Source organism: Hyperoodon ampullatus (genome assembly GCF_949752795.1).
Source record: "Hyperoodon ampullatus genome assembly, chromosome: 6".
Classification (NCBI taxonomy): domain Eukaryota; kingdom Metazoa; phylum Chordata; class Mammalia; order Artiodactyla; family Ziphiidae; genus Hyperoodon; species Hyperoodon ampullatus.
In genome coordinates, this window is record NC_136919.1 from 7,316,978 (window position 1) to 7,329,646 (window position 12,669).

Sequence of the window (12,669 nt, forward strand, 5' to 3'; positions counted from 1 at the left end):
GAGGACGAGGCAGGGCGTACGGGTGTCTCTGCAGCTGTGCCTGAGGCTGGAGAGGAGAAAGGTCAGGAGGGGAGAGTGGCCAGAGCCTGGGAGGCCCAGGAGGATTTAACCCTTCCCTGCCCAGAGAAAACCGAATCCTGGCCTTCACCTCCTCCCCCAACCCCCACCCCCCGCCATCCAGAGAAAACCCATTCCCGGCCCCCAGCACACCCACCCACCCCACCCCCTCTCACTTCTGTCCTTGGGTGGGGCCCTTGTCTCTGCCCCACACCCTGGGTCCATCCCCCCAGCTAATCCAGGATTAGCCATTTCTGATCTCCTACAAGATCTTTAACTGCCTCCTTCCAGTTCTTTCCAGAAACCACTCCCGGCTGGCTGTTTCCAAGGTGCCCAGAAGTTGTGTCCTAGGAGTGTCTGGGCAGGCAAGAGGACACCTGAGTCCCTGCCCAGGTGCCACAACTAACTGTAACCCCCAACCCATATCTGCCCCTGGGTCGAGGCAGGGTTAGAAAGTGCCCAGGCCACCAGCAGCAGCATCTGGGTGGGATGGGATGCAAGGTGGGTCTGGGGGCACGCACATCAGACAGACTCTGAGCTCTGCATTCCAAAGTTGGAAGAGGGCTTCAGAGGATTGCTTGGGCCCCCGTCCCTGCCCCCCCAGCTCTGATCCCCTGGGACTCTCTAGGTCCTGAAAGGATTACAGATCTGTCTGCAGCTCAGAGGAAGAGAGAAGATAAGGGGGATCTTAGAAAGGGGAAGAAGGGGCTAGAGCGGAGGCCTGGGTCTTCAAGATGAGGGTGAGGGAAGCCATGGTTCCTGTTCCCCACCCCCAGGCCCAAGATGTTGGTGTCTGAGGCCGGCTGGCACAGCGGAGGCCGGCGGTCAGCACACCCACCCTTCCAGCCAGCCCTGCTCAGCAGCTGACCGGGCCGTCTGGCTGCTGCTTCTGAAACCCAGCCGCCACTGGCTTTCCCTGAAATGACGCTTTCTGAATGGCGAAAGGACAGAGTGTCTCGGGAGCGAGCGTGGGGACACTGCTCAGCCTTCAGGAGCCTTGGCCCCAAGTCAAGTCGTGTTTTCTGGGCCACCGCACTGGGAGTATAGCTGCTTGGTCCCTGCTTCCCAAGAGCCGAGAGCCAGGGGAGGGGAGAGCCCCGGCAGGCTCCTGAGGCTGGAGGGTGAAGAGGTTCCCAGGGGACAGGCCGGGTGAGGAAGACAGGTGGAAGACAGGACCCTTTGGGGAAATACTGCCAAGGTTCCGCTCACTTGAGGCAGGGAGTGTTCCCAGCTGTCCTGGCCCCTTCCCAACAGATCCAGAGAGACACCTGCCATGTGCCAGGAACACAGTGAGAGTCCAGTAGTGCTGGGCTAGCAACTCCTAGGGGAACCCCCATCCAAGGCTTACATCCACACCTGGGCCTTACTTTCCCCATCTGTGGTTTGGGGATAACAGAAGTACCTCCTGGGCACTTGAAAAGTGCCCACTGGCTGTTCACCGTCTGTTAGCAGGAGCTGTTCTCGGTGGAATGTGAGGGTATTTTTACTTTACTTTTTGAACTTCCTCAAGTTTTCCAAACTGCTGTTATCATCAGAGAAAAGGCCACCAGTGTGGGTTTAAACGGAGTGAAGAGCCCTGAGTTGGGGGGAGGCGGGGGGACGGCTGGGCCTCCCACGATTTGTTCACTCATTCCACTCAGGCTTTGGGAAGTAGGTGGGTGGCATTTCCACACTGCTGTTTTTTTCCAAAAGCTAACCAGCTCCAGATCCGGCGCTTGGGCCACCCCAAGCCTGAGGCGGGGCAGTGGGCACTGGTGGGGAGGTACCAGACCAGACAGGAGCGGAAGACCTCTACTCTCGAGATAAAGGAGGGTGTTCTAGGGGGTTGCCCAGCCCAGCTGCTTGGCCTCCCAGTCAAAAATCCCACGACAGAGGCAGAAGAGGGAGGGACTCTTGACTCACTCCTGAGGTCACCTGGGGGTCGAAGTCCCATGTAGGGAGGAAGGACAGACTCTGGCGTGTCCCAGAGGAGGTGCCCAAGCAGCAGGTAAGGACTCATTGTTAAGGCCAAGGTCGGACACAATGGCCTTTTTTCTTCACCAAAAGACCCCTGCCCCAGGGCCCACGGTGGCCCAGCACAAGCCTTGCTGGGCCAGGAGGAAGACAGATCATTTATTGATTTCCAGGAGCCAGGCCCTCTGCTAAAAACTCCACCTACCAGCAAAATTATCAGAAAGTTGAGTAAGCCCCAGAACAATCCTGTGAGGTCGCCAGCACCATCCTGATTTTATAAATGAGGAAACCGAGGGCCCACATTAAATAAATGGCAGAGCTAGAATCTGAAGACAACTCTGCCCATCTCCCCCAGCCTCTGCCCTTGACCCCAATACCTTCAGCACCTCCAGCCCAAAGGGGCTAGAAGCTGGGTCAGGCCTGCCCATGGTGACTCTCAGTCCTGCCTCTGCAGAGCCCTGGAGACTGGCTGTTGGAATTACAAGGGACGGATGAGAGCAGAGTGGAAGTGCCCACTGCACAGATGGGGATGTGGAGGGCACGGGAGGAAAGGGGCTTGCCCTGTTTGACAAAGGGGATGACTGAGCTGGGAAAAGGACCCGAGACTACTGGCTCCCATTCCAGGACCCTTCCCTCCCTCCCATCAAAGCTCAGGAGGGCCCGAACCTTGGGCCTCCGCCAGCAGAGAACGTGCTGGCTGTGGGATCCTGGTGGGGCCCACACCGGCTATGGAACAGGGGCTGCGTCCGGCTCATGTCCGGTAGCTGCCTCCGAGGAGCTTCCGGTTTCGCGGGGCAGGCAGAGGAGCAAAGTTCATTATCTTCTAGGCGCCCGATAGTCACTCCACAAACCAGTCCACGGGGCTGAGCGGGCCTCAGAGAGCGGAGGAAAGGGTCCCCCCATGACATGGAGACCTCCAGAGGCTACTTTCTGTTATAGATTTATTTGATATTTGAACCGAGTCTACAAGTTCAGACCCACGTGTAACAGATTGCTTCATGGTTGTCAGAGGCTAGTGTGCGTTATTTCTGAGGATTACATCCAATGACACGACGCAGAAAACACAAATGGACGAGTGGACATAATCATTAAGATGAGACGCTAAAACGTGCCTTAATGTCCAAGTGATCGATCTAAGGTGGGGACCCTTCTAAAGCGGGGACCCCGGTGACTGATCTAAAGTGAGCTGGCTTGCCGCCACCAGGCGCTGAGTGGGCTGCACATGCCAGGCGCCTGGGACAGAAACTGGAACCAGAACCTGGGGAGCCCGCCCTCCCCGGCGGCAACCTCCTCACCCGCGGCCCCGCCTCCGAGTGTCCGTTGTGAAGGACCAGGTGGTGACAGGACTGACGTCACCGGCTGAGGCCAGTAGTAGCACTGGGCAAACTCATGAGCGTGAGGTGGGAAAACAGAGTCCGGGTGAGGGGGCTCCTCTGGGCTCCTTAACACCGCGACAAGGGATGTGGGGGGATGGAGCACCGTTCATCTGGGGATTAGCCAACCCGAGTCCCCTCCCTTCTTGGAAGCTCCGGAACGTTCCCTTCGGCCAACAGTCACAGAAATGAGAGCCTGCCAAGATACATGGAGGAGAAAGAAAACAAGACACCAAAAACAAGACACAACAATCCCCCGCCCCAGGCGGGGAGAGGAACTACAGACTCCTGGACCAAGGTCACAGCAGATTCGGAAGACATCCTGCAGCCTGCACCCCAGGGGAAGGAAACACAATTCAGTGTCTTGCTGCTCTCCTCAAGGGGAACTGCTGTCCCACCCTGAGACCCCAACTCACTGGCCTTTAGTGTCCTTTTTTTTTTTTTTTTAGTTTTTTCTTTTTAATACCCAAACCATCAATTTTCAAAGCTTAAAAAAATTTTTTTTTTTTTTTTTTTTAACTTAAAAAAAAATCTAAACTGCTGCGGCAAACCCCAGGCCTGGTCTCTCCACCTGGTGGCCTGCTTTCCCACGGGCCGTGCCACCAGAGCCCAGCCTGGCACCTCTGGGGTGACCGTCCCACAGCTGGTTCACCCTGGACCGCTCGGCTCAAGGCTGGGTGGGCCCTAAATGGTTTTGAAACCACCGAAAAAAGGAAAAGGGAAATGCAGCCCACCCTTCCTCAGACACCCATCGGAACTGAACTTTCTTGGGAATGTATAAGTTATCTGGAGGGAGGGGGTGGGAGGCGGAGAAAATAAATACCAAGAACTAAGTAGGTGTCCCTGGACCTCTAGTGTCGGCTCAGCCTCTGGGGCAGAGATGGCCTCCAGGGAGGAGGCCCTGATTGTCCAAATACTGTGCTCAGAGATGGACTACAGGTCTCTGATCTCCCCCTCAGGCGCCTGCCCCGTGGGGCATGAGTCTCGAGGAGAAAGGGGCCAGCCCCTCAGGGGCGGTCCTGTGGCCCAGCTCCTGCCCCACCCCCACCGAGAGGCTGGACTGGTCGTCAGTCAGGGGCTCCTGGGCTCCTGGGCCTGAGGCCTCCCCAGAGGCCCCGCTGCTGGCTGTTCTGGGCGGCCCGTGCTCAGCGCCCGTGGGCGCTCAGGCCTGCTCCTTGTCAGCCCTCCAGAGCCGCTCCTTCACCTCAGGGGGCAGCGTGTTGAACAGGTCCTCCTCCACCACCAGGCCACTGCGCTTGAGCAGAGGGCACTCGCCCAGCTCCACGGGCAGGCACTCCAGCCGGTTGCCCCGCAGCTCGATCTGGGTCAGGCTGGTCAGCTCGCCCACCCGTGAGGGCAGTGACTGCAGGACGTTGTTGCCCAGGTGCAGGGCCCGCAGCTTCCGGCACTGGAAGAGCTCCGGGGGCAGCGCCTCGATCTACAGGGAAGGAGCAGAGTGTGAAGGGAGGCGGGCGCACCTCGGACCTGGGCCTCTGGGCTTCCCTGCCCTGGGTACCAGCACCTTCTCTGATGCCCATTTCAGCTACCCCAGACCCCAGGGACCAGCACAATCTGGGCCCAAGTCTGGCTAACTTTCCCCTGTTCTTTAGGTCTCAGCTCTGCAGTCACTTCCTCCAGGAAGCCTCCCTGACCTCCTCGTAACCTATGGCACCCACGTCCGTCCCCCGGACAGCACTGATCCCTTCCGTGGTGAAACTGCTTGATCTCCTGTTGCCCCCAGACAGGGAGCTCTGAGAGGGCAGGGCTGCGTGTGCCATGCTCCCCGCTGTCTCCCAGCGCCTGGCACCCCAGAAGCAATCACATTAGCCAGCTACTCCCAATTGCACCCCTCCTCCACCGCCCAGGGCTCACCAGGAGGCAGGCTGTTGGTCCCGCCTGGTTTAAGAACAATTTATGAAAGCAGAGCAGCCTGCTGAGAAAATTCCATACCCTTAATTGTTGCTGAGAATTGGGGAGAGCTCACCAATCACTTCCCCTTCCTGGGCCTCAGTTTCCTTACCTGTCAAGCCACAGGCTGATGGTGGGTGCGGGGAACCCAGTGTTGGCCATTCAGAGCCCCCTCCTTCTGATTTTGCAAAATCTGAATAATGGGCAACACCCACATGCCACTTACTACAGGGCAGGTTCGCTCTGAGCGCTGATGCTATTAACTCACGGAACCCTCAGAACTACCTGTAAGTACTTTGTAAACACTCTTTCCATTTTACAGACGGGATAACTGAGGCCCTGAAGGAGCCAGCCTGCCTAGAGGTTCATAGCTGGAGAGCGGTGGAGCCAAGGTTCGAACCTGGCTCAACAGTCCGTGCTCTAACTGTCCACAGCGTTGATGGTGCAGCCTGGGTGGGGACCTGCCGTGTCTCTTGACACACGGGAAGAGCCCCATAAAAGCCAGCTTCCTCCCCACCCTCCTGTGAGCCATCAGCTACAAACACGAGTTCTTACTCAGCCTATTTTCCTACAACCACCTCCTTCAGATATGGTGGGCAGGAGGGACACTTCCAGCAGGGCAGGAGCCAAGGGACTTGGGCCCGAGCCCATGTGAGGGTGACAGGGAACTTGCTCTGTCACCGTCCCCATTTTCCTGCTGAGAAGGCAGAGGCCATGCCATGAGGGACACTGTGACTGTTTTAAAGGGGACTCCTGACCTGGGGCTACAACGTGGCCCAGTGGTCAGGTATGGGGCAGAGGTGGCTTCCAGGTCAGCAGGGACATGAAGGTGAGAGGGCAGATGGGAAGTGGGCTCTGGCAGGACGGAGGGGCCAGAGCCTCCCAGAGACCCCACTGCGCCCGACACTGGCCTCCTCTGGTGACAGACAATGGCCAGGGAGCGGGAGAGGCTGGACCAGCAGGTGGCAGAGCTGGGGCTCACATGGGAGCTCTCCCCCCGACACGTCCCCTCCCCGGAGCACCCCCCAGCCCAGCAGCGAGCTCTTTCCAGGCGCGTGGAGAGAAAAGAAGGTGCCTTCGGTGGCTCAGTGCCCCACCCGGGCCACTCCTGTCCTTCCTCGTGAGGTGTGCTCGTGCGCTGAAGGTGTGAAGTCGTTTCCCGTCACCCCAATCCCGCCCTCTCCCACCTCCTCAGGGACCTCAATGGCTCCCCCATCAGCACTGGCTACCCGTCAAGTCCACCCGGTCTTTGAAAAAGAGACAACCCTCCCAGGAGCCTCTCCAGGCTTCCCAACAAACTGTTTGGAAAGACGCCGTCTCTCTCCTTGGCCCGCCGTGATCTGGCTTCTGCCGCTGCCCACCCTGGAAACTACCTGGCCAGAGCCACCAGCGGTCACTCCTAATCCACCGGACATGCATCTGTTCTCCTTTCACCTGACTCCCCCGTGGGCTGTGTGCCCACCCGCTCCTGCCTGGCCCGGCTCTTCGCCGTCCACCCCAAAGGCTCAAGCCAGACTCCCCTTCCCTCCATCCTTTCACCCCGTGACCTCATCGAGGACCCATCTTCACCCAGGAGCCTGGGGGGATGACTCAACCTGGTCCCTTGGATGTCCCAATATGGGACCTATGCTGTCCTCTCTGAAAACCTGTGCCTTGTCCCACACCTGGCTTCAGTGACCCTCCAGCTACCCAGGCAAGCCAGGTGAGAAACCTCGAGTCACGTCAGACCTCTCTCTCCCCACATCCAATCCCGCCCATGTCCTGTGGATTCCACCCCCGAAGTCTCCCCCACCTCCGTCCGTCTCGCCATCCCTGGCAGCCCTTGCCAGTCCAGGCCTCGCCCCCGCCCGATGCTGCCCACGGGCTTCCTATCAGCTCTTGACCTCTCATCTCGCCCCACCCCCAATACCCTCGAGTTGCAGCAGCAGGGAGCTCTCTAAATTCCAAGGCAGCATATTCCTTCGTCGCTCAGTCAGTGGGAATTCGGTGAACATTTTGCTCCACGTCAGGCACTGGACGAAAGAGCCAAGGTCCTTGTTGTCAGAGGGTTGAGGGAAGGGACATGAGACAGATTATCTGAAACCAAGTGGGAAGAACAGGATGCTCCTCAAGCCCTGGCCTCAGGGGAAAGTCCAAATTCCAGGGGCTCAGCTCGCCGCTCCTCCCCCTGGGCTCTCAGCTCTCTGTGGACAGAGCCTCCTAGGCTCTCCCTTTCCTCTTCACCTGGCTAATTCCTCCTTGTCCTGCAGGGCCAGGTGAGACGTCCCCTCCTCCAGGAGGCCAGCCTGCCCTGGGTAAGTCCGGGTTGAGGCCACTCCTCTGTGCCCCAGCCTAGTCTCGTCCACTGTGCTAAGTGCTGGTTGCCTGTCTTTCCCTGAGAGAGGTGAGCTCAGGATGGGCGGCCGGGGGCTTCTTTGTTCCTAGGTTCCCAGCTCCCTGCTCCACACTAGGAGCGCTCAAAAAACATTCACCAAATCAATGAGCCAATGAATAACCAAACAAGTGGACGCCCACTTATCGAGGTATTTGTTAACATGAGTTTAAACCTGACAAAACAGAGGCCGAGGGCCTGAGCCGGGCCACACTCGCCCCTGCCTGTCCACTCACACATAGCCCATAGCCCGGGGTGGCTCACAAGGAACCGCCAGGCCCAGAGGGAGGAAGGGAGGGGGGCTCCTGCCTAAAAGGAGGAGCCTGACTAGGACTGGCCCGAGTGAACTTTTTTTCCTACAAAGGCCTCTGGCATTCCAGCGGGCGGGGACGGGACATGACTGAGCACTGTGCTGCACTGGGTGTCAGAGGGTCTCCTTCCTCAGGACAGCGTGCCTGCCCCCAGCTCTTCCTGAGCGGTGACCTCAGCCAACAGGCATGACCTGGCAGCCACGCCTGGGGTGGGGACAGGTCAGGAATCGCACCCTCCACCCTCCACTGGCTGGGAAGGCCCATCAAGACCTGGTGCCCACGCAGCTCCCGGGACAGAGCGGGCACCACGAGGGGTCCTTGGGATGCCCAAGTCAGCCCCGAATCCAGGGGCAATCTGGCCCCGCACTGTGCTCTGGGGGAGCCACTTGGTCTCCCTCAACATGCTAAAGGAGGTGTGTGTTTGTCCTATGCTCCCCAAATGGGGCTTCTCCCCGGGAGGCCAATTTTCCTGACCGGTGGGCCTGTCCCAGGCCCTGGAGGCGGATTCTGCAGAGTGAAGCAGCCTGGGATCTGACCTTCAGCCCTGTACGTTCTCGCACATGCACACGGGTATAATTTGAGGGAGGGAGAAAGGATTTGTCAAAATCTCTGTGGTTTACAGGGAGAGAGGCTTAGGGAAGACGGGAGGGGTTCTGGTGGTCATAGGTCTGGGGTGCCTGGACCCTCCAATCTGGGTGATGCTGCAAAAGGCACGTCCTTTCCTAGAACGGGACATTTCAGGGGCTGCCTGCCTCCAGGCTGCTGGAGAGAGCTCCTGCCGGGAGGACTCACAGGATGCTGGGAGCAGGGTGTGCCCAGCGCAGGGTGGACACAGAGCAGGAGCTCCATAAACCCACGGGGCGGCTTCACGCTGCTGCCAGCAACAGAGGCGCAGAGGTGCTGGCTGGATTGGATCTCCCTCAGTGCCCCAGCCCCCGGCCACGGGCTTCCATCCCCCCCAGCCTCACTTCCATCCCCCCCAGCGGGAGTGTCCACCCTGATACCATCCTCCTCACTGCAAGAGGGTTTCCACTCGGAGTAGGAACAAACCAGAAAGACGTTCTTTCCGATATCAACCTCCCTGCAGGGCCCCCGAAGGGGTGGGCAGGGCAGGGGGAGGTCCCCCCAGCAGCTGTGGCTTTGTTTCCACGGCAGAGGCCAGGCCACAAGGCCACAGGACCACCTGCCCTCAACCCCCACCTGCCTGCTTCCGCGGGGGGGCCCTCAGGTCGGGGGCTTGTCCAGACGGGCAAGGGGCTGGTGCACAGGAGCCGCCAGAGGTCTCGATCGTCTCCCGGGCGTGGCCTCCAGTACCGCGGGCCCACAACGGTTCGCACAATGTCCTCTCCAGAAAGGCAAGTGGTAACAAACCAGCCCCAGCTAAGCCCAACTCTGCCCTCTGCCACCCTCAAAACACAGAGGGGAAAGGGTGTGAGTGGCGCTGGGAGTTGCACCAGTCACCCACAAAGTTTCTGTCCCTGGTGGGCCCATCCTGGGCTCCAAATCTGGTCCAGGACAAGCTGAGAGAGACACTGCAAGCTCCAGGCTAAGCCCCACCTCCCATGACCGAGCTCTGAGAGAGCAGGGCAGGCCGTGGACCTCCTGCCCATGCACATCACTGCCTTCGAGGAACCCGCCCAAGGCCACCTTGGGGACAGGCCCTGCCTGACCACACCATCCCTCCTGGCAGGTGAACCCTGCCACGTTCTGCGGCAGAGACGGCCTCCTAACCCCACAGATTCTAATTCAGCAGGTCTGGTCCGGGGGCCTGGGAATCTGTATTTTCAACCAGCTCCTCCCAGGGGGTCCTGGGAAGCACAGCTGAAGACTCCACACTCAGGAGCACCCCCGCCACGGGCCACTCACCCGGTTGGCCGTGACAGCCAGGTTCTGGAGGTTCTGCAGGAGGCCGATGTCGGCGGGGAGGAAGGTCAGGTTGTTGTGACTGAGGTCCAGGTAGCGCAGCTTGCGGCAGTAGAAGAGCTGGGTGGGGATCTTCTCGATCTTGTTGCGGTTCAGGTAGAGGCGCTCGAGGTTGGTGAGGTTGCCAATCTGGATGGGGATGTAGGCGATGTGGTTGTACCACAGCTTAAGGCAGGTGAGGCGGTGCAGGTGCTGGAAGCTGATGATCTCCTCGATGGTCTTGAGGTTGTTGTCCTTGAGGTCGATCTCCTGCAGGTTGTGGAGGCTGAAGATGGAGTGGGGGATCCGCTCCAGGTCGCAGCGGATCAGCTCCAGCTCCGTCAGGTTGGCCATCTTCTTGAGGCTGTTGAGGACGATGAGCTTGGTGCCCTCGTTGTTGATGGACAGCTTCTGCAGGTGCACACCCACGTCCGTGACCACCTGCGGCAGCTTGCTCAGGTTGCTCTTGAGCCGCAGCACCTTGAGCCGCTTGAGCTCGCGCAGCCCGTCGATGACGATGTAGCGGTTGTTCTCGGCGCTCAGGTTGCCTGTCAGGTGCAGCTCCTCCAGCGTCTTCAGGCTGTAGATCCACAGCGGGATCTCCTTGATGTCCGTGAACTTGATGTGCAGCGCCCGCAGGTTCTCGCGCAGGAAGGCCAGGGCGGGTGCCTCGATCTTGGCGGCCGTGTGGTACAGCCACAGCTCCTTGAGGCCCGTGAGCTGCGCGATGCTGGGCGGGATGGTCACGTCGGGGATCAGCTCCAGCTTCAGCACCTCCAGCTCCACCAGGTCGAACACAGTGTCGGGGATGCCGCTGAGCATGAACAGGTGCAGCTCCAGCTTGTCCTGCGCGTTCTTGGTGAGCCGCTGCCGCAGCTTGTCCAGCGTCCACTCGTTGTTGAGGTTCAGCTGCCGCAGCTTGTTCTCACTCACCTCCGACAGGAAGACGGCAAAGCGCTTGGAGTAGAGTGGGTCGTACTGGTCGATGAGGTGCAGCATGAAGGCGAAGTCGTTCTTGACGTCGGGGATGTCGCTGTAGCTGCTCTCCTCGCGGATGGACTCGAACGAGTACTTCTTGAGGGAGCGCCGGAGCATCCACCAGAGCGTGTACATGCAGATGAGGCCGTAGAAGATGACCAGGCTGATGTAGAAGGACGCCAGGATCTTGAAGAGCGTGGCCAGCGGGTGGGCGCACCGGTATGTGCGGTAGCCCGTCAGGCTCTCGATGTCCACGGTGCAGTCCACGTCGAACTTGATGTTGTGCACGTAGTAGACAGTGTAGCAGATGATGAGGATGAACTTGATCACCTTGATGATGGTCTGCCGCATGTACAGGCGGTACACGATGTCCCCTTCCTCCACGTGCGTCCGGAACTTCTTCACCTTCTCGAACAGCGCCTTGGCCTGCTCCCCCTCCTTCTTGTCCAGCACGCCCGTCTCCGAGCGGTCCACGATGCCCTGCTCGATCCGGGACTTGGTCCGCTGCAGCATCGGCACGGTGGCCTCCACGTCCTCACTGACCGTCGACGACTTCTTGTCCGTGGAGCCGTTCATCTTGCTGAAGGCCGGCTTGGGGTCGCTCTCCTCCACCACCGTCTCCGACAGGGCTCGCGTGGTCCACGGCGAGTCGAAGCACTTGAGCAGGATGGACACAAAGTGCTCCAGCTTCGAGCTGGTGCGAGGGAACTTGAACCAGAAGTTGCTGCAGGCCAGGAAGATGAGTGTGTGCAGAAGCACCAGGTAGGGGAAGTACTTGGCGAACCAGTGCAGGCGGTTCTCGTAGCATACGGCGTCCACATAGTTGTACTGGTGCCGGTCCAGGTCGTACTTGATGCCCGTGGGGCCAGCGTCGGGGGTCGGCAAGATGGTGGAGTTGGGGTAGCGGGGCTCTGGACCGGGGGCCGCCCAGCCCCGGAACGAGTCGTTGCAGGAGTCCTTGGTGACCCACTTACACGGCAGGCAGATCATCTTGTCCTGGGTGACCTGCAGCGTGCCGCCAAAAACCGCGATCATCAGCATGACGATGGAGATGTAGTCTGTGAACACGTCCCACCATGGCTTCAGGATCCGGTACGCTGGCTGCGTGTCCGCAAAGTAGCGGAGCTCTGTCACCGGAATCATGGTTCAACCTGAAAGGGACCCACGGGAGGGGGTTACTGCAGGGTGGCCTGGCTTTCTGAAACCCGGGGGTCAGAGGCAGGAGACAGTGGACCCACTGTCCAAAATTCTACCTCAAGTCTAGCTGTGAGTCACACTAGCTGGGCAACACTCATGGGCCGGCCCACGGATCGGCCTCTGCCCAGAAACCATATGGTTCACCAGGTGGCTGGGAAACCACCAGAGGGAAGGCAGGCAGCCAGCCTCCCCATTCCATAGACAGGAAGGCTGAGCACTGAGATCCAGGTCACGCTGACAGACTGCGAAAGCAGCCTCACAGGGACCCCCACGTTTCAGCAGGAGCATTCCTGAATTCCTGTCTAGACCCCATCCCGTTAATGATCAGACCAACCAGAGGGGCTAGTTGAAAACTTCCAGTTCACTCAGAACCAGCTGCCACGAAGCTGCGCCAGTGGTCCGAAGAGATTTATTCAAAGTGTGAGAAAAGCGAAGAGATTTATTCAAAGTGTGAGAAAAGCCAAATGCAGAAGAGGGGGCTTAGTATGAACTCACTTTTTTTTTTTTGGCTGTGCCGCGCAGTATGTGGGATCTTAGTTCCCTGACCAGGAATCAAACCCGTGCCCCCTGCAGTGGAAGCCCAGATTCCTAAACACTGGGCTGCTGGGGGAGTCCCTAA

General features: G+C 59.2%; 1 protein-coding gene across 1 annotated transcript; it reads right to left on the minus strand.

Moving 5' to 3' along the window:
* Positions 1-2,982: 2,982 nt before the first annotated feature.
* On the minus strand, positions 2,983-11,996 carry LRRC8A (leucine rich repeat containing 8 VRAC subunit A; the record flags this gene model as incomplete). The annotated part of the gene is made up of 2 exons (XM_079706152.1): positions 2,983-4,821; positions 9,840-11,996. 2 exons carry the CDS (start codon positions 11,994-11,996, stop codon positions 4,546-4,548), a joined length of 2,433 nt encoding a protein of 810 aa, XP_079562278.1. The 3' UTR covers positions 2,983-4,545.
* Between the last annotated feature and the right edge of the window lie 673 nt (positions 11,997-12,669).